This window comes from Erpetoichthys calabaricus, chromosome 15 (assembly GCF_900747795.2).
Source record: "Erpetoichthys calabaricus chromosome 15, fErpCal1.3, whole genome shotgun sequence".
Classification (NCBI taxonomy): domain Eukaryota; kingdom Metazoa; phylum Chordata; class Cladistia; order Polypteriformes; family Polypteridae; genus Erpetoichthys; species Erpetoichthys calabaricus.
In genome coordinates this window covers 14923582-14950891 of record NC_041408.2, presented here as the reverse complement: position 1 = coordinate 14950891, position 27310 = coordinate 14923582, and the positions used below count along the sequence as shown (strand labels likewise).

General features: G+C 39.3%; 1 protein-coding gene across 1 annotated transcript in view; it reads left to right on the top strand.

Annotated features, from left to right (window-relative positions):
* Positions 1-27310, top strand: part of tpcn3 (two pore segment channel 3) — a 143809-nt gene that overhangs the window by 65329 nt on the left and 51170 nt on the right. Inside the window, exons 8-10 of the mRNA XM_028820525.2 lie at positions 2051-2177; positions 19725-19926; positions 23139-23283. Coding sequence (XP_028676358.2) covers positions 2051-2177; positions 19725-19926; positions 23139-23283 — 474 coding nt within the window. The remainder of the gene's footprint in view (positions 1-2050; positions 2178-19724; positions 19927-23138; positions 23284-27310) is intronic.

The window sequence follows — 27310 nt, the reverse complement described above, 5'->3', positions numbered from 1 at the left end:
GATCATATAGAATAGTGAAAGATCAAAATTTTGAACACAGCTATACATGTTTAGTAGATTTGACAACTTTTTGGATTATATTAATTCTCTTAGATAACAGATTTACAACTTACAAATCACAAGAGTACAGCACAGTATTTCTTTGCGTTTACTACACGGTGAATGTTGGCAGGTTACTTGGCATGTTCTGGGTCAAATGGTGAAGTAGTACAGGACTGTGCATCCTTGTTACCCAGTGGAGACTTACCAGTGCAGCAGTCTTTGGTTCAAGGTTTTCTGAATCCTTCATGGAATAATTCATCCAAGGTTAATAAGTAATAAAGTTTTCCTTTTTTGTTTTGTCTCTGGAAAAATAAATTAATATAAAATAAATGTTATATTTTGGGCATAGCTGTTTAAAGTTCCCACCAAATAACAAGGCAATATAGAGTACACATACATGTGTAGCGGTCCAGTGCCACTCAGATTCAGACCATCGAAGGGACTGTGATTTATTTATTTTTTTTGTGGGGATTCCAGAAATGCACCCAGCCTTGGGCCGACCCACACTTACTCACAGACAGAGACACAAAATCCAACAAATCAAATAAATGAATGAATAATATATTAAATGGAAAGTAAATATAAACAACAAATAATCAGATAATCCTCCCCTTCCCCTATTGCGATAACAAATACAACACACAACAATAAACACCTACGACAATGTCCATGAATCAGTCCCAATGCAGCAGTAATGGAAGAAGAGGTATGGAATAAAAGATGACGATCCCGGGAACAGCTTTCCATCTCTATACGGAATATGTAAAATCCAATGTCTGTCTTTTTTCTCGCTTTTCGCGAGAGAACTACTTCACGGATTTAGATTGGGTTTTTTTCTCTAATTTGCTTGAACGTTCCTTTTGATTTTGCAACCTCTCTCATCATGCTAAGTATCATAGTTTGCTTGCTGTGCCAATTTATTATTTATCTGAGAGAGACGCAGTGGCATCAGCCCGTAGTGGGATGTCAGTCCATATAATTATAGAGGGTAAGTCAAAATTATATTAACACTAATGGTACTGCTATGTGCCGCATATACTTATATACAATTTTTCTGGACAATTTATGTGCCACATATTTTACATGTGTTGAACGTGATAGCGAACAGGTTGAGACATTCCTGTAAATCATCTTGCACATATGAAGTATGTTTTGTGAATAAGTTGTTTCTGCCATTCAAATGTTAGCATAATTTTGACTCACCCTGTAGTCAAGTCAGGTCAGGCTGGGGACCATGCGCTGTTACAGTGCATTGCCACACTCATCACACGACGAAACAGCTCGGGATCCTGGTTAGCAACCCCCCAGGCAGACACGTGGCCCATTCCAACCCTCGGGAAATAAATCTGCCGCAGCCAGGTGTTATGTGGGCTTCCCCTTGGTCTGGTCCATCCACTTGGGTCCTCAACAATGAGGGTCCTGCGAGCCGGATCACTCTCGGAGAATCGCGCCAAATGGCTATTGTGCCGTAACTGACGCTTCCTTGCAATGCAGGTCACGTGCCTCATTCCGGACTCCGTGAGCAACACAAAGTCAAACCAGTGGTACCCAAGGGTTTTCCGAAGAGACGCAGTTTACAATTATAGTACAATTTTCTTAATCCTTTAAGTTATTATTACGTGCAATGTTGCATATATACAGATAAACAATTTGTGATGTATCTTTTAAAAATGTATTTATCAGTAATTAGTGTATCTACTATCAACTGAGTGTATGCATCTAAAAGAACTGAAGTTGTGGCAGATAATGGTAATTTTACTAATGATGATATAAACAATTTTCAGTATATCTATTTTCAGAAATAAATTGTAATATTCTTAACCGTAACGATGGAGAAAGTTCAGCATGAGTGACATTAAGTAGGATTCTTATGTTTTAAGTGTTTTAAATGCTTTATGACTGTCAAACAGTGTAATGGCTGCTTGTACAGTTTTGTGTGTGTTAGCCGAAGCAAACGCAGGGCCTCGCGTATTAACTGTACGCTTGTCTTTCTTCTGATTTCTTCAAGGATGCCTGCTTATGACTTCAGTGTTTGGTTCTCTGTGTTCTTCATTCTGTTCATCGTTGTCAACACCTACATATTTATGTCTGTATTCCTGGCTGTTGTCTATAACAACTACAAAAAACATTTAAAGGTAAGTTTTAAATATGAAGTGAACATTTGTATTTTTCCTTCATTTATGTGAAGCTACACACTTTTATATTGAACATCTGCTTATGGTGATGTATGTCTTATTTTGTGTTACCCAAAGGCCAGTTGAAGAACTTTATTCTTAATTTGCAATGTCTTAATTCTGCTGCTTGACACACTAAGAAGTTGTCTTTTTAAAGTGAAATTACTTTTTTTACTTTCTCGTATATAAAGTATAGGGAAAGTATTGTAATTGTCCAGAAATTAGACATCTAGATTTTGATGAATCTCTACATTTTAGACAACCCTGAGTCTGATCCCTAATACTTTCTTTTAGGGAAAGTATTGTAATTGTCCAAAAATTCGATTTTGATGAATCTCGCCGTTTTAGACCTCCCTGAGCCCGAAAACACCATTTTTGAAATTATGTCTGTGTGTGTGTGTGTGTGTGTGTTGTAAAAGGCGCTACATAGCGCCCGACCCGGCACAGACTCAGGCAGAGGCACGTACTTAAATAAATACTTTTTTATTTCTCTTCAGCCGTGGGGCACACCTTCCCCGTGTCCCACAGGCCCAACACAGTCCCAAATACACTCACAATCTCTCTTTTCACCTCAGCACCACCACCACCACCACTCCTCCTTAGGCTTAGTCCTCCTCCTCCCGACTCTGGCTCTCCTGAGTGATGGTGGCTGGCCTTTTTTATACCCCACCCAGAAGCGTTCCAGGTGCTTGATTACCTGGTCCCAATTGACCTTCCGGGTGGGGCTGACGAGTCGACCAGCTGGGCTGGAAATTCCATGCAGTTCCCCCTGGCGGCCATCCAAGCCCCCAACCAGGCTGTAGAGGACTCCATCTCCCATGGAGCCTTGCGCCAGGTTGGGGAATCATCGTCCACCAGGGAGGCTGCCACCAAGCGTCCCGGGGGAGGTACTGAGCTGCCCATGGTGGCTCCCCCGGAACAGATGCAGCAGGGGCGTCGCTGCCGGGCATGGGACCTGGCTGTCCTTCACAGTGTGTATAAACACGATAACTTGAGTACGCTTTCACTTAGGTCAACCAAATTTTGTATACAAGTATTAGCTATAAACTTTTGGGCTATTTCTGCTAAACAGAAGTGGTCAGCTTTACCTTTTATTCATGCAGCTACAAAGTCCGATTTATTCAAGTTTACTTTCATAATAATTGTTTAATATATTATTAATTTGATTTGATTTGTTGTTGATGGTTCTTTAATGTACATACAGTGTAGAGCCATTAAGCCGCGGTGATTGGGGTCCAAACTGCCTAACCATGGCTTAGGTCGTCCGCGGCTTAAATATTCTTTGATAATGCATAAATTACAATAAATAATGAAAAAATAAATGTTTTTTGATCACAATCCTTTCTCGTGTGTTGACCCGCGAGTCGCCATTTTGAAAGTAGCGCCGTAGTCTCACAATCACGATATTGCGTGCTGCATATTAAATGCATATTTCGATGACATCCAGCTTTTGCTGAACATCATATGAAGCGTATTTACGTTTATTACTCATGGCGTAAAAATTTTTAAAGCAAATATGATGTGCTCGCTATAGATTCAGAAACTGAAGTGATTTACGTTGGGTTTGTGACTCATATTTATACAATTTCAAGTTTTATCAGATTATCGAATTAAAAATAATACTTTAAATACGAGTCGATTTTTTGCGGATTTACCGCAGATTAACTTTGTAGCATTGTAAGGTGTGAATCGGTTACAATGGCTGCCTCCATAACGCTGACACTCAGCGTGGATAAAACAGATTAATATTTTAATTTCATTGTAAGTTATTTTATTGTTTATTGATAAATAAAAGACTAATCTTCTATAAAAACCTCTTTGAAGTTATAAGCAAGCATTTAAATATTTAATCCGCGATAGTGCATAGCATGTCAATCACGGACATTCGAAATGCCAAAATGACAGCTGTCAACACCTGTCTTGAGTGTTTGAGAGGCCATGTTTAGGTCCGTACGATCCATAGTGTCAAAAATTTGGGATCCAAGCTTTTTGCGCGGCTTAATCGAATTTGCGGCTTAATGGCCCTACACTGTAATATAAATATATAATCATTGTCCCGCGGTTTACTCCTCAAATATCCATCCCCATATCTGAGTATATGAGAAAGTCGAGGGGAGAGCACTCTCGATTTTTAATGTAAGTTCAAAGGCCAGAATTGTTCATTTATTTAAAATGTGTTTTTTTTTTATTATAATTGAATTGTACTACTTGCTTTGCACCCAGTGCTTTCAGGATAGGCTCTTGCGTCCTGCAACCCATAACGAGGTGAGTTTAAGAATGTTATGTTATGATGTAAAAAATGTACATATGTATTCTCTTACATCAACAAAAATTTCATTAATGTGCATCAAAAGCACAGTTTCCATCCATATGGATACAAGGTTTACGATATGTGATAGGGTGAGTGGTGTGGCAATCTGGGAAAAAAAATGACAGAAGGAAGTAAATTCAGGTGTGTTGAACATCTTGTAACTTTGATTATTTGTACCAATAAGTTCCAGGTGATGCACAATCTCTATTAAAAACCCAACATATTCTCAGATGCTTTTAATTCAGTTCAGTTTTGCGAGTAGCTAACTACTGTCATGGCAACACTGGGCACAAAGCAAAAAGTAGCCCTGGACAGGCTCTTAGGGCATTGCAGGGTGGACTTCAGCACACAATGCCACTCAATGAAGGCCAATTTAGGGTGGCCAGTTAACTTCACACGCACGTCTTTGGGGATGTGAGCAGAGCACCCGTGTGCCCAGAGCAGAACTCGCACAGAAACAGGGAGGACATGCAAACTCTATTCAGATAACAACCCATGATGCATCAGGCAGTAGCACTAGCATTTACTTGCTTAGCAGATGCTTTTATCCAACACAACTTATAAAAGAGTTAAACAAACTAGCCACTTTACACTGTGCTTTCTATTAAAAACAAGTTACAGCATCTGAAAATATATATGTAAAATCTTCAGTTGTTTTATTGTTGTAAGAAATTATTGAAGTTAAAACAAATTTAATACTTAAAATTTGTAACAGTGTAAAGCAAAGGTTATAAACAATTTGAAAGCCTAAAAAATCAGTTATTTAACATAAATAAGAATAATGTATATAATTACCACCGTGAATTGCTAAAGGCACCTACTGTAGAAATTAAATCTTTATGGCCCCAAGTGGTATCTATGTAGAAACAAAGAGAGGTACTTTAGAAATTTTTTAACATTATCAATAGTGGTGGTATTAGAAATTGGGGTCTTTCATCCGCCACAAACTATTCAGCAGTCGCTATTGAATCATACAGATGTGAGAAATTAGAAAGAAATTGTTAAGTTTCTTCTTCAATCAAGAGTTTAATACCTGGCTTAGGTATATTTTGTGTTTTATTATTGTTTTTGTATTATTATTTTTTGTGTATTTATCAATTTCTGTTAGCATTGCCTTTTGTTTTTTGTTTTTTATGTACTATGTCCTTAACTATTCTCCCATTGCTTGTGTTTTGTGATGGAATCTCAGGAGGCGAGGCCCCCCTAACATCACTGCTGTTGGGTCTTCCTTCCGTAGGTCCCAGCACCGCAACATTGATATTTGTTTAGAGGTTACTGTGCACATTTTTTTATATACAGTGGAACCTCGGTTTGCGAGTAACTTGGTTTACGAGTGTTTTGCAAGATGAGCAAAAATTTGTAATAAATTTTCACTTGATAAACGAGCGAGGTCTTGCAGTATGAGTAGTATGTATACGCTTTGTCTGTTGAGCGTCATGTGATCACAACTGAGCTGATTGTTCTTCTCGCTCTCTCACTGCGGGATTGTGGGCAATCGTCTCCTATTCTCCGTCTGAGTTGGCGTGCCTCATTCATATAGTCAACATCCGTACGAGCGTATACTGTTTACTACAGCATTAGCATTGTGACTGTGTGTGTGTGCTCGCGCACGCGTGTGTGCTGTGACGTGCAAGTCCCCGTCTTGCACCCTAAAACACAAAGCTGAGTCTCAGTACTTTAGCAACACAAGCTTTATTCAGCTTGAAACAGCAACAGCGCGGTTATTTATACACAGACACAGCAGTCAGGCAGGGCCCTGCACATTTATAATGTTCCTTGTTCCTTGTATCACCCGTTTACGGCAGGCGCTTATAGCATGTCCGCGATCTTTTCGGATTCGCTTTTACGGAGAACTGCTACAGCGCTGGGAGACTGCAATTGCTTTGGGATGCTCTTCTGTGTGTCGTCCCATTGGGTGCAATCCCACAAGAGTTTAGAAACTCACTTACACCAGCCATGATTCTTTTCAAAGGTAAAGTGCAAGTTAATTTGTTTTATGTATTTTTACTTTATATTTTGTATTAATCATTTTTATATGAGTAGTTTTGTGTTGTGGAACAAATCATCTGAGTTTCCATTATTTCTTATGGGGAAATTCACTTTGATATACGAGTGCTTTGGACTACGAGCATGTTTCTGGAACGAATTATGCTCGCAAACCGAGGTTCCACTGTATTTCTATTTTTTGGATTTTCTGGAAGGATAAATTTGTAATTTTGGAACTACAGACACTATATTAACAACAAGCTGCAGTCTACCTCAATTACAAATTTTTGTTCAAATGGTCGGTGATGAAGGTCTCATGAAGGCAACTTAGCTACTTACTGTATATTTGCATTCTTTCTTTCTTGTTATCTAAAATTTTAAATAACAAGTTTAAAATGACCAGATAATGTACAACCTGATAGTAAAGAAACTGGAAACAGCAAAATATTGCACAATTAAACTGCAAGGATCCAAATAATGTTTCCTTTTAACAAGTCATGAGATGGAATATAAATTTAGTTTTGCCAATCAGATTAATTTATTCTGTGTGTTCTCAATGATTTTAAAACAGAACAGTAAAGAAATCATTTCCATTTTCATGAGTACAATTTTAATCTTATAGAGTCCAATGCAAAACTGGAAAACAGAATTTACCCGGAAGCAGAGGATATAAAAAAACTGGATGACAGAGAGAAATGTCACTACTTTATGGACAAAAGTACCAAGGAACTCCCAGCAGATTTTTAGGACTTAAGTCAGAAATAGTTACAGAGAGAAAATTGCAAAAAGAATTAAAAATGCTAAACAAAATATATTTTTGATGATATATTTTATAATTAGCCTTCAAAAAACCTATTGACTTAATTTGTATTCATTAGAAATTGATAAATACTGGAGTAGGATACCAGCAATACAATGCCGGTTTCTGTATTACTCTTCCTATAGAACAAGTCACAAGATTAATGAGTGCAGTACTTTTTAAAGCAATACGCCACCCAAAAATGATATATTCCTCCTGGCCGGGATGCCCATATGCCTACTTGGAGCCTCCATCTAGGTTAAGGAACCATTCCCTTTTCTGGTCGTGATGCCCATCCAATCAATGTAGCACTGACCATTATAAATGCATAGGTCTTATCACAATCTGATACTTGGTTGGTCACCTGTCAGGTAACTCTTGTGGTTGGTTGCCCAGTTGGCAGACATCTTCCACGGCCTCTCATTTGCGAGAAGCAGATCATAGACCTGATATATAGTACCTGCCAAATAATACAAAGAGTACACAACATGTGTTTCACCCTAATTGAGGCTCATCGGGTGTACACACCTTTGCTTCTCCTTGTGGGGATTGAACCTCAGATGTCCGCACCCGATGTTACACCACAGCAGTTGGTTCACTGGTTTACTTGCTTGATACTCTGTAGTGTCAGTTTATTTGGGTGGTCACCTAATAGCACATCGTGTACTCTTTATATTATTTGGCAGGTACTATATATTGTAAAAGATAAACCAGACACGACACCAGATGTCCACAACACACACACAGTTTATTGACAATATTTACAGTGCACAATACAGTTCTGCCATCTCACACACAGTACTCAGTCCTTTTCTTCAGCCGCCTCCACTCCTCTCTTGCAAACTCCGTCCTCTTCCACCCGACTCTGGTTCCCCGAATGGAGTGAGGTGGTTCCTTTTATCCTGCTCAAGGTGTTCTGTGATGGTCTTCTGGGAGCACTTCCTGGTGTGGCGAAAGTGCTGCCCTTGCACCTGGAAGCACTCCGGGCATACACAGTACGTGGGTTGGTCAGCACTTCCTGGTGTGGCGGAAGTGCTGTCCTCCAGGGCTCAGGAACCATCCAGGCGCCCCCTGGTGGTGGCCATGAACCCCCAAAGGGTATCCGTGGCCCTTGATGGAATCCAGGTGGCCTGCCCTCTTGCTCCCAGGGAAGATATTGCCTCTCCCAGTCCTTCCCTGCTCTAGGCGTCCCAGTGGGGCAAGGTCCCTGGTTGTCTGCCACAAAATATATATATATATATATATATATATATATATATATATATATATATATATATATATATATATATATATATAAAATATATATTTTCCAACCCGCTGAATCCGAACACTGGGTCATGGGGGTCTGCTGGAGCCAATCCCAGCCAACACAGGGCACAAGGCGGGAACCAATCCTGGGCAGGGTGCCAACCCACCGCAGGACACACACAAACCAAGCACACACTAGGGCCAATTTAGAATTGCCAATCCACCTAACCGGCATGTCTTTGGACTGTGGGAGGAAACCGGAGCGCCCGGAGGAAACCCACGCAGACACGGGGAGAACATGCAAACTCCACGCAGGGAGGACCCGGGAAGCGAACCCGGGTCTCCTAACTGCGAGGCAACAGCGCTACCACTGCGCCACCGTGCCGCCCATATATAATATATACGAGGGCAATCCCAAAAGTAAGGTCTCCAAAGCGGTGGGGATGTAGAGAAACTGTTCGTACGGCTATTGGCCACACTGTTATGATTGATGCTTCCTCCACTCCCAAACAAGCATGTGCGGCTTCGCTGGGATGCTCAATCTTGGCTTGGCAGCCCTTGAAAATGGAGTTTCCGTTGAACGCTACCGTCAAGTGCGAAGTTCACGCAAGAGACCGTCAATTTCCGACGAGACAGTCGCGAAGGTTGAGGAAAACATGCGTAAAGATCGGCGGTTGGAACTTCATCACCCACCCATCCTATAGTCCGGACTTGGCACCCAGTGACTACCACCTGTTCCCTAAGTTGAAAGAACATTTGTCCGGAAGGCGATTTTGCTCTGACGAAGAGGTGAAAGATGAGGTTCAACGCTTCCTGAAGGACATGGTGGCGAGCTGGTATGACATGGGCATTCTAAAACTACCACAGGGTCTACAAAAATGCATCGACCGAAATGGCGATTATGTAGAAAAATAAAGTGTTTAACCTTTAAAATGATGTAAACATTATAGAAAATAAACAGTTGTTTGTATTTCTAAAAAAATAGGAGACCTTACTTTAGGGATTGCCCTCGTATATGTGTATATATATATATATATATATATATATATAATATGATGAGCCCAGAATTAGGGCAAAACACGTGTCATGTACTCTTTGCATTATTTGACAGTAAAACTATTTCAACCATTCTATGATCTGCTTCTCGCAACTGAAAGAGGGCACGTGGCGGATGTTAGCAGATCGCTGGCCAACCACAAGCGTTACCTGGTAGGTAACCACCCATACAATCAGATTGTGATTCAGACTACGAATGCCATGAATGTAATTACCCCTATCTACATGCTGTCAAATGAACGAACCACACGCCCTGGCGCTGATGTCCGAGGTTCGGTTCCCCGAGAGGGGGTTGCAGTGAGTGTGTACGCCTGATGAGCCAAGAATTAGGGCGAAACACATGTCGCGTACTCTTTGCATTATTTGACAGTAAAACTATTTCAACCATATATATATATATATATATATATATATATATATATATGGCCAAAATGAAGGTGAGGGCTTCTTATGTGGAAATGATGGCATGAACTTCACATACATGATAAGGCTGCTTTGAGTGACAATAAGTGTCTTGTCTCTCTTTCTCTTTAATCTTTCCATTTCTCTTTATCTTTTGTTCATTTACTCATTCAGTTTCATTGCGCTAGTTAGTCTAGTTAAAGCTCAGTCATGCAAGAACATTGATTGACTAACAGCAACTTCCTATTCCATAAGCAATTAAGAAGTTTTTACTGTAACTTCAATATTTATACCCATTAAGAGATAAATCGTTTTCAACTATGTGTATATTGGAATACAGTACATTTTTTTTGTGTCACCAGATTTCTTGGCAGATTCATGTATATTTTATAAGCAATATTGGAAATGAAAAGAATAAAGATTCACACGACACCCTTTTTATTAGATGGAAGTCGCTCTATTAGGTCACATTTTCGTTTACAGTACCACACATGAAAAAGGTGACAAAAACTAAATGATTGCAATGCCCAAGAGTTCCCATCTTCTCAGATAAATGGCAATGTTTCAAGTTCATAGATTTTATTTGCTTTCAAATAACACAGATATCTAAAGTTGCCAGCACAGTTTAAAGACAAACTCATATTGATGGATGAGGAGGAGGATAACTGATTTTACTGTTGGAAGCAGAAAGTACATTCAGGATGGTCCATTTATCATCAGAGTTTCTGACAAAAGTAAAGCTGTCAAAGTGATAAACGGTGGTGCTACCGGTCACAAATTGTATGGCTGGTTCCTTTCATAGAACAGCAGTTGATTTCAAACCAGTTTGCAGATTTCAGATTACATGCCCAAAGATTAAAATATTTTGTAAGGTTGGTGCCGTTCTTAATTAACAATGTTAGTTTTATACTTTCCTGTACACTTCTGCCAGGTTGCTGCAGGCTACATTGCTTTCTCTTTGAGGCCTGCTACTTTGGCTTCCAGATATCCCTTTCCTTACCTCTTTTTCCTGCAGTGAGAGTGTGTTGCCCCCCTTTCCTGAAGTCGCCTCCAGTCAGTAGTAAGACATTCCTTATTTCTCTTCTTACAGCACATACTTAGGAGCACCTCCTCTCATCATGTAAAAAGCACTTTACTTCTGTAGAAACATATCAGCCTGTAAAGAAATAGAAGCTGTGCTGGAAAGCATTGACTGGTGGTCCACTACTGATTACACTGGCAAAAAAAACAAAAAAATCATCAAATGAAAGATGATATAAACTACCAAAAAATTCAAGGAACACTTTAAAAGCACATCAGATCTCAATAAAATCCTGCTGGATATCTCTACTGATCTGGACTGATATGGTAATGTGTTAGGAACGAAAGGATGCCACATCGTTTGATGGAAATGAAAATTATCAACCTACAGAGGGCTGAATTCAAAGACACCCCAAAAATCAAAGGGAAAGAATGATGCGGCAGGCAGGCCGAGTCCATTTTGCCGAAATTTTATTGTAGAAACTCCAAATCGTACTCCATAGTTTGTATGGCTCCCACGTGCTTGTATGCATGACTGACAACATCCTAATGAGATGACGGATGGTGTCCTGGGGGATCTCCTCCCAGATCTGGACCAGGGTACCACTGAGCTCCTGGACAGTCTGAGGTGCAACCTGGCAGGGTCAGATAGACCGAAACATAATGTCCCAGAGGTGGATTGAGGTCATGTGAGCATGGGGGCCAGTCAATGGTATCAGTTCCTTCATCCTCCAGAAACTGCCTGCATACTCTCGCTACATGAGGTCAGGCATTCTCATTCACCAGGAGGAACCCAGGACCCACTGCACCAGCATAGGGTCTGACAATGGGTCCAAGGATTTCATCCCGATACCTAATGGCAGTCAATGTGCCATTGTCTAGCCTGTAGAGATCTGTGTGTTTCACCATGGATATGCCTCCCCAGATACAGTATACCATCACTGACCCACCACCAAAGCAGTCACAGGCAGCATAACATTCTCCAAGACTTCTTCAGACCCTTTCACGTCTGTCACATGTGCTCAGGGTGAACCTGCTCTCATCTGTGAAAAACACAAGGTGCCAGTGGTGGACCTGCCAGTTCTGGTATTCTATGGCAAATGCCAATCGAGCTCCACGGTGCCAGGCAGTGAGCACAGGGCCCACTAGAAGACTTTTGGCCCTCAGGCCTCTCTCATGAAGTCTGTTTAAGATTGTTTGGTCAGAGACATTCACACCAGTGGCCTGCCTGCAGGAGGTCATTTTGTAGGCTCTGGCAGTGCTCATCCTGTTCCTTCTTGCCCAAAGGAGCAGATACCGGTGAGTCTTGCTGATGGGTTAAGGACCTTCTACTGTCCAGCTCTCCTAGAGTAACTGCCTGTCTCCTGGAATCTCCTCCATGCCCTTGAGACTTTGCTGGGAGACTCAGCAAACCGTCTGGCAATAACACATATTGATGTGCCATCCTGGAGAAGTTGGACTACCTGTGCCACCTCTGTAGGGTCCAGGTATCGCCTGCCTCATGCTGCTAGTAGTGACACTACCATAGCCAAATGCAAAATGAGTGAAAAAACAGATGAGGAAGGGAAAAATGTCAGTGGCCTCCACCTGTTAAATCATTCCTGTTTTGAGGGTCGTCTCATTGTTGCCCCTCTAGTGCGCCTGTTGTTAATTTTATGAACACCAAAGCAGCTGATAACTGATGAACAACCCCCTCTGCTACTTAACTGACCAGATCAATACCCCAGAAGTTTCATTGACGTGATGCTATACTCTCATTAAAAAGTGTTCCTTTCATTTGTGTTGTGGGTTTGTTCTCTTCGTATTTCTCATTTTTATCACTGTGGAGCAGTGTTTCTCAAACCAATGGGTCACGGGCTGTTGCCTGTGGGTCGTGAGTTGGTATTGTGTGTCACAGCTTCTTTGATTGTGCCAAATTCCCACCACCACATGTTTTGAAAAACACAGCTGTGGAGCATGTTTTTAAACAGCAAAAGCTAAAATATGTTTCAGTCAACATAAGAAAATTAAGTGTTTACCATGTAAAGCCTCCATCATAATATTCGACTTTACCTGCAATTTTCATTTGTAGGCCTTAGTTACATAATCTTAAGGGGTCAATGAGGACCAGTTGTGTAGTCTGACATTCCCAGCAACCCAGTTAGACTTGTCGTCAACTTTCAAGTCATAGGGTTGTGGGCTCTGTGTGCATGAGAGCTGACAAACAATGAGCACTTAGCCACAAGTGCGATACATAGGGTTGTGATCCTGAGGAAACATGGAATGCCAGTGTTTTACACCATGTAAACAGAAGAGAGTATTGTCTGTCTGATGTCTCATGTGTGTTGTACCATAACAGAATTGAAAAAGAAAACTGAAAGGGCAGGGACTGTGGTAACCTGGAAAGCCTACATGTATACCAACCAGCACTGTCAGGGTGCACATTATTGACTGCCAGAATGCAGCAAGCTTATGATACTTTGAAAAAGTGAAGCTGTGCTGAAAAGTCTTGTAATTTGTCATTCCCTTTAACTTCTACTCATTGTCAAGGTAATGAGCTCCAGTGTTTGTGGTCATTTAATCTGACATCCCCTTCCGACTTGACATTGTGTAATGTGTTGCTGCTGCAGTTTGCCTCTGAGAAAGACACAGTTACCTAGGAGTGTAGTTGAGGACTTTTATATTTGACTTAGGAGCAACAGATTAATAGAACCTGATAATCTATGATGATCTGAATAATTCATTCTGTTTTGTCTTGGTAGAGTAATATATATTGCTCTACTTTCCCCTATTGTATTATTAATATGTAGCCTTAGAATGCCTAATCTCACAGACTTACCACTGTTTATAAGGTATTATTGTATATAACTTATCCCCACCTTCCCTTCTATATCTATAACCTCAGGCAATTAGATGTAGTAAAAAAACATGCAGAAGTTACAGTAAGTTACAGTTTAAATAATGTATTATTGATAATATTCATAAATAATAGCAAAATGCAAAGTATATTTGAATATTGGCAACCATACAACCTGATTAAATGGTGATATGTAGTTCAGGCGGCACACAGTCTTGTAGTTACTTAAATGTCTCTAATTAAAGCATCATTGGTTCTCAGCTTTCAGCCACATGTCTGTTCAAAATGGCTGCTGAGCTGTGCTCTTCATTGTGTTGTCTTCATCACAGGTTAGCAAGAGAGATGCTTCTTTCAGATGTTGGTTAGTAAGAGAGAGATTGTGAGGTTAAACACATACATTTATAGATGTTCTGTCCAACCCCTAGAGCCAATAGGACATCATGGTACTTAAAGGCCTGTGAGACAAGCCAATTCCAAACAGCCATACCTCAGACCAATGGGGGAATAGAACTTCTTAACACCTGCCTCCAAACCATATGTTAAAGTACATCTTAGCCTATTTGCGGGAGTAGAAATGACTGTAGCAAAAAAACACTCGGCAAACTGGTTTAAGACACATCCCCCAAAACCTGTCGTAAAATTCAAACAGACCCATCCCTGTGGGGGGTAAACACTAAATTACATTGCTATGCCTAAATTACAAATAAAGACATACAAAATATTCATCAAATTATATGTAAAATCTCACATCACAACACATTCCCATCACAAGTGTTTTATATGTATGTTGTCTTATGGTTATTGGTGTGCAGATACTTTTACAGGTTTCCTACACCTATTATTTAACTAACATTCAGTATTAATGTAAATATAAATATAATGAATGGGATTTCTTTTATTGTTAGTCATAGATAATACTTTTCACATTATCGTCTGTATGTTTTGTCGAATGTACAGTGCATTCAGCGTATCCTGGGACTTTGCACAAATAGAGTTTCCACAATTCCCTATTCACACGCCTAGGGGTGCTTTATGTGACAAATGCATGGTGCCACCTCATGTCATCATCTTCTACAGCAACTTCCCACATGCAGGACTTGTTCACACCATGCAGTTCTTAGGTCATCCTTTTAATCCTCTGTTACTGAATAAGAAATAGAGCAATACTAATTTTCTACAACACACTTCTGAATGCAAGAACATTTGTGAATCATGTGACCTTACACTTTAGCAAAGGGGTCGCCAAGTCTGGTCCTGGAGGACCACCGTGGCTGCAGGTTTTCATTCTAACCCTTTATTTAACGAGTGCCCTGTTTGTGCTGCTAATTAACTTCTTGTGAATTCATTATAATTGAATTGCTTTTTTAAGATTTGTTCCCCTGAATTTCTTCATCGTTCCTCTGAATTGCTTCATTTCTTTCCATAAATGGCACCCAAACAGAAATGAAATGTGAAGTGAGGGAGCCAACAGAAGACCAACTAAGTGAGGGCCTCAAACTCCAACCAATTTCATTCCAACCAGCTGCTTAATGAGGTGTCGATTCTTGTCGTTAATTAAACCCGTTCTTTAATTTAGTGAGTTGTTGCTGCTCTTGTGGTGCATTAGCAGACATTTCCGAAATTGTTGATTTTCTCTTTCTAAGAACTCTGTTAAAATTTTTGGGGAACTGAGCAGATCGATATTTTCAGATATTGTACTTTGCACACCAGTTGTTTTGGCTCATTTTGTATCTCGTTATTGTTTGGCTGCTAATTAAGGAAAAAGAAACAATTAAGGGGTCTGAGTCTTCAAGAGCAAATCAATTAAAATTAGTTCAAAAGAGTAGCAATTAATTAATTAATTAGTAAATTAATTAGTAGCAAAAATAGGTCACTCATTAAGAAAAGGGTTAGAAAGAAACCCTGCAGTCATGGTGGTCCTCCAGGACTGGAGTTGACGACCCCTGCTTTAGCAGATATGCCATTAGTACATGCACCTCCAGTCTCATTTAACTTATTTTATTTTGTTTACACCCATGTCACTCCTTAATGCGTGTTATAGTCTTGTGCAAGGGTTTCACCAGCTTTACTGGGAGACACATCCAGCAAATCCAGCAAAAAACATACAGAACACTAGCCAGGCCATTCCTAGACTGTTACGTTTTTACTGGATAATTAAAAGGCATATACAGTAGTAAAGTGTCTCTGTTAGTACACATAATATTTGTAACATTTATGACATTTTATATTTTTCAATTATTTTTATTTTGTGTATTCTTTTTGGGTTTAATAACTTTATTTTCCTATGGGTGTATTGGTATTTTTCAGCATATTGCCCATGTAAAACCATCTTAACTTATTTCTTAGCCTAATGAACTGCCACATGCAGTGGGTACCTAAAGCATTAATTCAATGTGATGATGAGTTTTTGTCATTACTAGCCACTGAAAGGTGTACTTGCTCTTCAGCTTGGCAGATAATATAACGTCCAAGCTTATCAGCATTTGAATCCATTCTTGTTCAAAATGCAGTGTTTCCTGAACAGAACCAAAAGTGAGTTGTGGTGGCCATTTATCTGCAACATGTGCCGGCTTTGAGACACTCGAGCAAAGAAAACAATCATTTCTTAAAATAACAAAAGGCTTCCTTGCTGACATCCTAGAGTCACAGGTCTGTGTTCTCAATTTTAACAGCAGACTTTAAATTCTAAATGCTTTGTTTATATACAGTATGTTAGCTGATACCCATTTGCTTTGTAAAGATTATTTTTTAATGATGTGAAAGCCCAGTAAACCTTGTACATTCTTATTGATTTTGCTTCAAGTTCAAGTTAATTTATTGTCCATTTGTGCTGGAGAAACAACTTGTCATTGTGTGATTCGGACATTTTGCTTAAAACAACAGTGGGTTGCTTTCTTGCTGCAAGTTTACTCAGATGAGCTGCAGAGAACTGATATTTGTTGTTAAAGAGAATTTCAAGAATGGCAAAGGGGGACGTGAGGCCTTCACAAGACTTTCTAGATAGAGTCTCATCTCAAGGCAGTCAATCCCCAAAAACTACTGGCTTTAAATAGATCCAAAAGTACCAGAATATAACAAAATGTTTTACAAGAGAGAGGAAATCATAAAACTCTGGCTGGTAAAGACAATCCAGACAGAAATCTTTATAAATTGAGGTTTTAATAATACAAAAATAGTACAATTATAAAAACATAGCCCAAAAATAACTACACTTTGTGGAAGAAACCTCCTCTGAGGAAGACAGGAATAGTTCAATCAATCAGCTTTTTATTCAGTCACAGATGATGACATGGATTCATGCATTGCAAGGCAGAAGAGTGCAGTTTCCCCTTTTCGAATGGCTTTACTATTTTTTTCTCCCTTCCCCTTACTTATCAATAAGCATAATATTGATTATCTAAGCATTTCAGCTTATATTGCGCAAATCGGCTAACCATTTCTGTTTTGTGTACGTTGCAGATGGGGCCCTAAAGAAGGAAAGTTCATCTTTCCCGTGTCTAACAGATGCGTTCCTAACGAGGAAGTCGTCCTACGTCAGCTCACTGCACCCTGTCTTATGACAGACCCCTGTATGAATAACCTGCCGTTATAGCAAAACAGTTTTTCTCAGCTTTTAACATTTAGTAACTTGCAAGCAGTTAATTTTTCTTTGACAAGTTTTAAACGGCAGTTCGAGGCAAACAAGTCCAATCCACAATCTGAAAGCAAAATCCAAAGAGAGAAGCAAATAAACAAAAATTAAAAGAAAAAAAAAACGAAAATGAGAGTCCAAAGAATAAAGGAACACATACAAAAGAACTCCACGTCACCTCTGTTATCAACTGCTGGATCCTTCTCTCTGACTTGAATATAAAGACGGACAGAGAACCCAGCAGTAATGACGTTAGGGAGGACCCACTCCCTATGACTCTACCCTCAAAGTACAGAGAATGGACCAATATTTTAAAGAGAGAGCACACAAATATTAAACAATAAACAAACATGACAAACAATATTGAAATATAAAAGCAGAATAATTCAAAAGTAACAAATAATATGTAACATAAATACAAGCCAGGGGAAAAACCCGGATGTAACACAATATTAAGCTGTGAACCTTTTTCATATGAAGATAAATTTTTACTCATAGATAACAACAACAACAACATTTATTTATATAGCACATTTTCATACAAAAAGTAGCTCAAAGTGCTTTACATAATGAAGAAAAGAAAAATAAAAGACAAAATAAGAAATTAACATAAGACATTAGTTAACATAGAAAAGGAGTAAGGTCCGATGGCCAGGGGGGACAGAAAAAAAAAAAAACTACAGACGGCTGGAGAAAAAAAAATAAAATCTGTAGGGGTTCCAGGCCACGAGACCACCCAGTCCCCTCAGGGCGTTCTACCTAACATAAATGAAACAGTCCTCTTTGTAGTTATGGTTCTCACGGAATCACTTGATGCTGATGGTCATACAGACTTCTGGCTTTTAATCCATCCATCATTGTTGGAAGATAATGGACACCGGAAAAGGAAACAGAAGATTGAGTCGGGGGTTAGTACAGATTTTGAATGAATAGTTATTATAATGAATTGGATATACAGAGTATCAGGATTTAAATTAAAGTGAAGTTATGAGAAGGCCATGTTAAAGTAATGTGTTTTCAGCAGTTTTTTAAAGTGCTCCACTATATCAGCCTGGCGAATTCCTACTGGCAGGCTATCCCAGATTTTAGGTGCATAACAGCAGAAGGCCGCCTCACCACTTCTTTTAAGTTTTGCTCTTGGAATTCTAAGGAGACACTCAGTTGAGGATCTGATTGTTATGATTTGGAATATGAGGTGTCAGACATTCCGATATATAAGATAGGGCGAGATTATTTAAGGCTTTATAAACCATAAGCAGAATTTTAAAGTCAATTCTGAATGACACAGGTAACCAGTATAGTGACATCAGAACTGGAGAGATGTGCTTGGATTTTCTTTTCCTGGTTAGGATTCTAGCAGCTGCATTCTGCACTCGTTGCAAATGATTGATGTCTTTTTTGGGTAGTCCTGAGAGGAGTGCATTACAGTAATCTAGCCGACTGAAAACAAACGCATGAACTAATTTCTCTGCATCTTTTGATGATATAAGAGGTCTAACTTTTGCTATGTTTCTTAAGTGAAAAAATGCTGTCCTAGTGATCTGATTAATATGCGATTTAAAATTTAGATTACAGTCAACAGTTACCCCTAAGCTTTTTACCTCCGTTTTGACTTTTAATCCTAATGCATCCAGTTTATTTCTAATAGCCTCATTGTATCCATTATTGCCAATCACTAAGATTTCGGTTTTTATACTGATTTATAATTCTTTGTGTACTGTCTAAGTTTATGCATACTTGCTTTTTGCCTTAGTGTATAACACATTATAATTTTAAGTTACAATGAGCAGGTAGATTGTAAATCAGAGGCCAGGTGAAATGTATCTATCACTAGAAAACTGGATACAGTACAGTCAAACACTCTACAAGATATGGTGTTTCCATTTCATCATTTTCTAGCAACCTATGAGAACATGAAGCACAAGCCAGATTGTGCAGTCTATACATAGCAACAGGCAGGAAGAACAGCATCAGCAGCGTAACACATATTGCAGCGTACCTTACCAATGCATGTAATCGGTCATTTTATGTTTTCCAAAAATTGAGTAAAAAAATCATTTTGACCTTTTTTTTTTAATTAATTCAAAATAATTTATTGCTAAATGAAGCTAATTTTATTTTTATATAATTTCTGTACAGTGAATTAACTTCTTGTAATACCACAAATTGCTGTTATGTCATTATTTTATTAAAAAAAGTGTTCATTACTTACCCTGCAGGACGAAGTCAAGAAACTTGTTCGAGTAAAGCGCTACAAGATGGTGAAGGCCTTTGAGATCCTTAAAGTCCTCATGGGAAATGAGTATGTGATCATGCAGAGTGATTGGAACCAGCTGGTGAGGATGGTGGATCCTAGCATTAGCTCTTCTCACAGAGAGCTGCTATGGAGCGTTTCGGATGATTCGCAAAATGGCTATATAGGTATATGCATCTTTTATTATGTGCTCTTCTCTAAGCTTTGTGGTGTTGGCTTTGGTTTATGTGTTCAACTGTGTTCTTCTCCTGACAAAAATTTTAGACAGAACGTTTGCTGCATATTTCCTACTGATAGATCCTACCAAGGTTGTTGTCCTTTATAATGTTACTTAGATATTTTCTTTTGATCACACATTTTGTTTAACTGTGATCATCGTATCTCACCCTTGGACACCCTCCTACAATGCTGTCTACAACAACAACATTTATTTATATAGCACATTTTCATACAAAAAAGTAGCTCAAAGTGTTTTACATAATGAAGAAAAGAAAAATAAAAGACAAAATAAGAAATTAAAATAAGACATTAGTTAACATAAAAAAAGAGTAAGGTCCGATGGCCAGTGGGGACAGAAAAAACAAAAAAAAAACTCCAGACGGCTGGAGAAAAAAAGTAAAATCTGTAGGGGTTCCAGGCCACGAGACCACTCAGTCCCCTCTGGGCATTCTACCTAACATAAATGAAACAGTCCTCTTTGTATTCAGGGTTCTCACGGAAGGACTTGATGATGATGGTCATGCAGATTTCTGGCTTTTAATCCATCACTGTTGGAACATCACGGTGCTTTGAGTAGATGGTGGTGGCGCAAGCCAACGCCAAAAGGACACCGGAAAAAGAAACAGAAGAGAGAGTAGGGGTTAGTACAGATTTTAGAGCCACCATGAATAGTTATTATAATGAATTGGATATACAGAGTATCAGGATTTAAATTACAGTGAAGTTATGAGAAGGCCATGTTAAAGTAATGTGTTTTCAGCAGTGTTTTAAAGTGCTCCACTGTATTAGCCTGGCGAATTCCTATTGGCAGGCTATTCCAGATTTTAGGTACATAACAGCAGAAGGCCACCCGCCTCACCACTTCTTTTAAGTTTTGCTCTTGGAATTCTAAGGAGACACTCAGTTGAGGATCTGAGGTTACGATTTGGAATATAAGATGTCAGACATTCCGATATATAAGATGGGGCGAGATTATTTAAGGCTTTATAAACTATAAGCAGAATTTTAAAGTCAATCCTGAATGACACAGGTAACCAGTGTAGTGACATCAAAACTGGAGAAATGTGGTCGGATTTTCTTTTCCTGGTTAGGATTCTAGCAGCTGCATTCTGCACTCGTTGCAAACGATTTATGTCTTTTTTGGGTAGTCCTGAGAGGAGTGCGTTACAGTAATCTAGTCAACTGAAAACAAACGTGTGAACTAATTTATCAGCATCTTTCAATGATATAAGAGGTCTAACTTTTGCTATGTTTCTTAAGTGAAAAAATGCTGTCCTAGTGATCTGATTAATATGCGATTTAAAATTCAGATTACAGTCAACAGTTACCCCTAAGGTTTTTACCTCCATCTTGACTTTTAATCCTAATGTATCCAGTTTATTTCTAATAGCCTCATTGTATCCATTATTGCCAATAACTAAGATTTCATATATACAGTTAGGTCCATAAATATTTGGACAAAGACAACTTTTTTCTAATTTTGGTTCTGTACGTTACCACAATGAATTTTAAATGAAACAACTCAGATGCAGTTGAAGTGCAGACTTTCAGCTTTAATTCAGTGGGGTGAACAAAACGATTGCATAAAAATGTGAGGCAACTAAAGCATTTTTTTGAACACAATCCCTGTATTTCATATATATGTCTATATCTGATTACTCCTGTTTGCAGGTGCAAGGCTGCAAATTATGAGTAATTATCTACATTAGGTCTCATGGTTGGTGCTGTTAGATTGTTAAGTTCACCTTCATTGATTTACTTTATTTTCTAGCCCATTCAAGTCTTGCCTGTTCTTTGCTGTTATTGTTGACCTTGTTTTTCCTTCCTTTCTACCTTTGATGTTGATTCTCTGCTTATTTTTCAAATTTAGTGTAATTTGCCATTCGTGCATTCTTGTGTAGCACTCTCAAATGTATAGAATTCTCATATATATTCATAACTATAATGCCATAGTGGTAAATTACATAACTTTGAAAATTTCCCTAAATAAATGCTTCAATTTTACTTACGTGCACAGGATAAAATATCTTTTCAAAATCAAGCTTCTTGGTTAACCCACCACTATTTCACCTCCTACTCATCAACATGAACCAAAACAGAGCTAGAAGTGTTTACCTCCTTTTTGCTGTATAAAATTCGTTATCTTGACTCTGTTTCACCTTAACATGATTGAGCTCTATTTTAAAGTCAGAGATGTAGCATTTGCGTTTGGCATCTGTGTACTTCCACCTGACGAAAATGACTAAAGTTATAGAAATAACAGGTGGAGAAATACAGAGTGAAGCATACCTTGGGATTGTTGGGTCTTCTGCGGAACTTGTGAATGCACTCACCCACAGTCAATTGTACTTGTCCAGTTTAGAGTTGGCAATCACCTAAAACATTCTTATTTAAGATTTTCCAAAGTTCTTAGCATTGCACAGAGATAAAATAAAAATTGGGGAAAAACAGTTTTTTTGGAAATTTAACATAGCCAAAATAATCTACGATGTGACAATAATCTACGATGGCTGGTACAAAAGCTTGTGTGTGCTGATGATGATTCCTCCCATCAGCCTGTACTCCTGCTGCCTGATGGGAATTGTAGTCCCTGTGTCACATTAGAGCTTCTCTCCCCATTATATGTTGTAATGCCTATATTTTAAATTGAACCAATTAAAAACAAATGCAAAAATGTATTGAAAATATAAAATATCTTGAAATGTTGCATAATAAAGATACATGCTTGGTGGGAGTATTACAATAAGGCCATGCAATTGCTAGCATTTTTCCTTCCAGTAATCTGGACATTGCATGGCTTTTACAATCTGCAAAGGGCTGAAAAATTGTGAGACTCAGTTATTGTATTTGCTTCAAAATGAAAATTAAATCTCCCAAATTTGCTGTTTTTAATGTCTCCTGTGCACAATGTAAGTCTTTTATTTCTTGAAACAATGATATTTATTCTTGCTGTTATAGCGGTTATCTTTCTGTATGATAAACAACTGAAACGGACCCACATGATGGTACTCTGCAGAAATGTTGGCATCTCAGAATGATTACATGATTAAGCCAAATAGCTCTATGAGATCTTGAGTCCAATTAAACACACTGAACATTACTTGTGATCTGTTGATCTGTAATGAGCATTTCGATAAACATCATCTGTTTATGTTGACAGGAAAGTTTGCCTTTATCCAGTTGTCGGATCTCCTGAACATTAAGGTCATTACACTGAAGTCTCGAGTTCACCCACTGAAAATGTGTCTGCCTCGTCTGTACTCTTCAGCTGCAAGTCGGGTAATTCGCCATGCAGTCCAGCACAAGTATGCATTGCTTTCATTGCTTCTCTGTAGCCATATGTTCCTCTGAATTTGGTGACATTGTTGTTAGTGTTTCCTTGATATCATTGTTGACACCACCACCCCATAATTGAAACTAGATTTACACAATTGGTATGTTTAACAACATAAAAAGTAAACCTTCTTTTGTGCTCTTGATCCTTGAAAAGTTTCATATCATAGCTTCCTGAAACAAATGTGTTATTAAATCACTAGACATGGTACCTGTTGAAGACAGGTAATAGAATCATCTCTATATATAATCTTCATTTGGATCTTGATCTTTGTTTGTCCGCGAATGAATTAGAAGAAGAAGCACTAGATGGCAGTAGAGAGACAGCTAAAACATAGGCATTGCATTAAGAATCTCCTCCAGGCTTATACTACTGAAGACTGTAGTACTCCAGACACACCTCAAAACATAGACATTCAAACTAAACAAATTGTTGTGCTTTAAATTAACTAATCTTTATATATAATCTTCATTTGGATCTTGATCTTTGTTTGTCCGCGAATTCCACGCATGCGTAGACCACCTTCCAGTTTAGTACATTGTTGTTACTCACGGATGTCAACAATGTGCCGGAATAACGAAAGGGGTGGTGGACAGTGTTACGCTGGTTAGCTCCTGAGGCCTGGTTAGAGAATGAGATTGCCGAAGATAAAAGGTACGTGCCTACGTAACATATGAATGAAAGAAAGACAGTGGGTAAAATTAATGACAACTTAACAGCACGTTCCGGAAATAATTATTATTACATTGTAGCCGGTGAGTGCTGCGCGTCTCACGGTTGTACCGTGGCTTGCTCACATTTCAGTGAAGTGATCCCTATTTATGCTTTAAAGAGCCTGGATACCTATGTGACCCCTTTTTATAACCATTGCTCCGTGTATATTGCCTTACTCTTTGGATTGCCACAAAGCAACCTGCGAGATTGGAGAAAGGTTGAGAAGAGATCGTGAGAGGAAACGACAGCGTCGTGAAAACGAGAGGAACTGTGAACGGAGAGAAGCAGAAATGCTCCTTCACCACCACATAATTACTATTTGGACAGTGATTCTGAGTAGGCCGTTCCTATCGAATCAATGTACAAGGGTTTTCTTTTGTAATTTTGTTTCCCTTATAAAAAATCATAATTTCTGTGCGACGAAGGGCCCAGTTCACGGGCACACATGGCTAGTTTAATAATAATTGCCCTATGTGTAATTTCAGCAGCTTTCCTCTGTATTCGCATGTGTCTGAACATCCCTTCACCAGCACTCCTTTTCTTGACTGTGTTCCCCTGAAGCCTGTTTCTCAGACACTGCCATGATGTTGAAGGCGTCTTTTTTGCCTCCTGTCCGGTTTTATATTTGCCGTCTTTGAAGGAGACTCTCTCAGCATGTGTCTTTACTCTTCCTCGTGCATCTCACATTCACACTTTCTCTTTCGTTGTGTTACCAAAGCCAGACTGACTAATCAGATTGCTCAATGGGACTGACCTTACTAGACCTTATTGTTTCATTATATACTAGCTGAGTAAGCCTGTGCTGTAAAAAGCACGGGGTCCTAGAAACTATTGAAATCATCAGAAAAAAATTGAAATGTAGAGATGTCAGGTAACTGAAAGGAACTCCTCTGGGCGTCTCTCTCCTAGGAGGTTTCGTTTTGTAGATGTGCTCACCTCACTTGTGTATTAGCGGCGGGGGGAAAAGTAAAAGGGATACCGTTTTGCTGATGATTGCGGCTAAGTGACTTTGTCTTTCTTCTGAGGTTTCATTTTGCTGACATGCCGGCCTCGTTTGTGTTATTAGCCCTTATCCCGATTCCACCTCTCACTTCTGGGCCGGACAGACACACACACTTCCACGCGTAGACGTTTATATATAAGATTGATTATCTATAAGCCTGGTCCATTTTCTTAAAGTGCTTTTTCTGGATAAGCAGGCCATATACAACTTCAAAGCATCAAAGGCTCAAAGCAAGAACTAACCTTGGAATGGCGCTAGCAACCTCAACACACGCTCACTCATGTCACCAATTAACTGAACACAAACACTTTTGGACATGTAAGGAACCCAGAGTTAAATAAAATATTAGTGTTTGCATGTACTATACATTTGTCAGTGCTATTTGAAAAATTCACTGTGTGCTAAATACAGTTATGAGAATCTGAATTTAATAAATAGTCCAATAGGTTTCTCTGGGCCTTTCTTAATTTGCTTAATTGTACTGAATAATTTGGCAATATTGTCCCTATGCACAGTCTGCAATTCACTCATGTTGCATGACTGACTTGATGTCTACACCAGAGCAACCCACCGGGCTTAACATATGGAAAATTTTAGTAATGGGATTTGACGAAAATAGGCCATTCTGCCTAACAAACTCTTCTTTTCCATTCACTCAGATTCTCCAAACCAACATCAAGTTGAGATCTGAAGCTAGAAGGATGTGCTGCCGTAATATCACAAGACCAAACTGGATTTATTAAAGGCAGACACTTAGCTTCTAATCTTCGACGCCTGTTTAATGTAATATATTCACCCACAAAGTCAAACACCCCGGAGATATTATTATTGGTGGATGCAGAAAAAGCATTTGATGAGTTGAGATTTGAAGAACCCAGAAGTTCCACTCTCCATCATGCTACTTGGGAATTTATTCCTTTTGTTTTGCATCCCTCATCCCAGTAATCTGTTGTAGTACCTGAGGCTTTCACTACGACATGAAGATTCTAAATGGACTTAGGTTTACACGTTTGTCCCTTTCTTACCAGTGACAGAGTTTTGCACTGCCTGTGTGAGTTTTAGATACAGTGCATCTGGAAAGTATTCACAACGCAGCACTTTTTCCACATTTTGTTATATTACAGCCTTATTCCAAAATGGATTAAATTCATTTTTTTCCTCAGAATTCTACACACAACACCCCATAATGACAGCGTGAAAAAAGTTTACTTGAGGTTTTTGCAAATTTATTAAAAATAAAAAAATTGAGAAAGCACATGTACATAAGTATGCAAAGCCTTTGCCATGATGCTCAAAATTGAGCTCAGGTGCATCCTGCTTCCCCTGATCATCCGTGAGATGTATCTGCAGCTTAATTGGAGTCCACCTGTGGTAAATTCAGTTGACTGGACATGATTTGGAAAGGCACACACCTGTCTATATAAGGTCCTACAGTTGACAGTTCATGTCAGAGCACAAACCAAGCATGAAGTCAAAGGAATTGTCTGTAGACCCCCGAGACAGGATTGTCTCGAGGCACAAATCTGGGGAAGGTTACAGAAAAATTTCTGCTGCTTTGAAGGGCCCAATGAGCACAGTGGCCTCCATCATCCGTAAGTGGAAGAAGTTCGAAACCACCAGGACTCTTCCTAGAGCTGGCCGGCCATCTAAACTGAGCGATTGGGGGAGAAGGGCCTTAGTCAGGGAGGTGACCATGAACCCGATGGTCACTCTGTCAGAGCTCCAGAGGTCCTCTGTGGAGAGAGGACAACCTTCTAGAAGGACAACCATCTCTGCAGCAATCCACCAATCAGGCCTGTATGGTAGAGTGTCCAGACGGAAGCCACTCCTTAGTAAAAGGCACATGGCAGCCCGCCTGGAGTTTGCCAAAAGGCACCTGAAGGACTCTCAGACCATGAGAAATAAAATTCTCTGGTCTGATGAGACAAAGATTGAACTCTTTGGTGTGAATGCCAGGTGTCACATTTGAGGGAAACCTGGCACCATTCCTACAGTGAAGCATGGTGGTGGCAGCATCATGCTGTGGGGATGTTTTTCAGCGGCAGGAACTGGGAGACTAGTCAGGATAAAGGGAATGGGCGAAACTGGCCAAGGATCTGCATGCAAGTAAGTAACTATTGAATCAGGTATCCACAAACTAAGAGAGGTGTGATCCAGTGATGTGCTGTTCGTTTCGCTGGCGACTAGAAATTGGCCCGGTGTGAATGAACTTGGATGAGTGTGCCTTGTCACTGCAAGCAGAATTCCACACCATTTGTAGCTCCTTGCACTCCCCACGTTT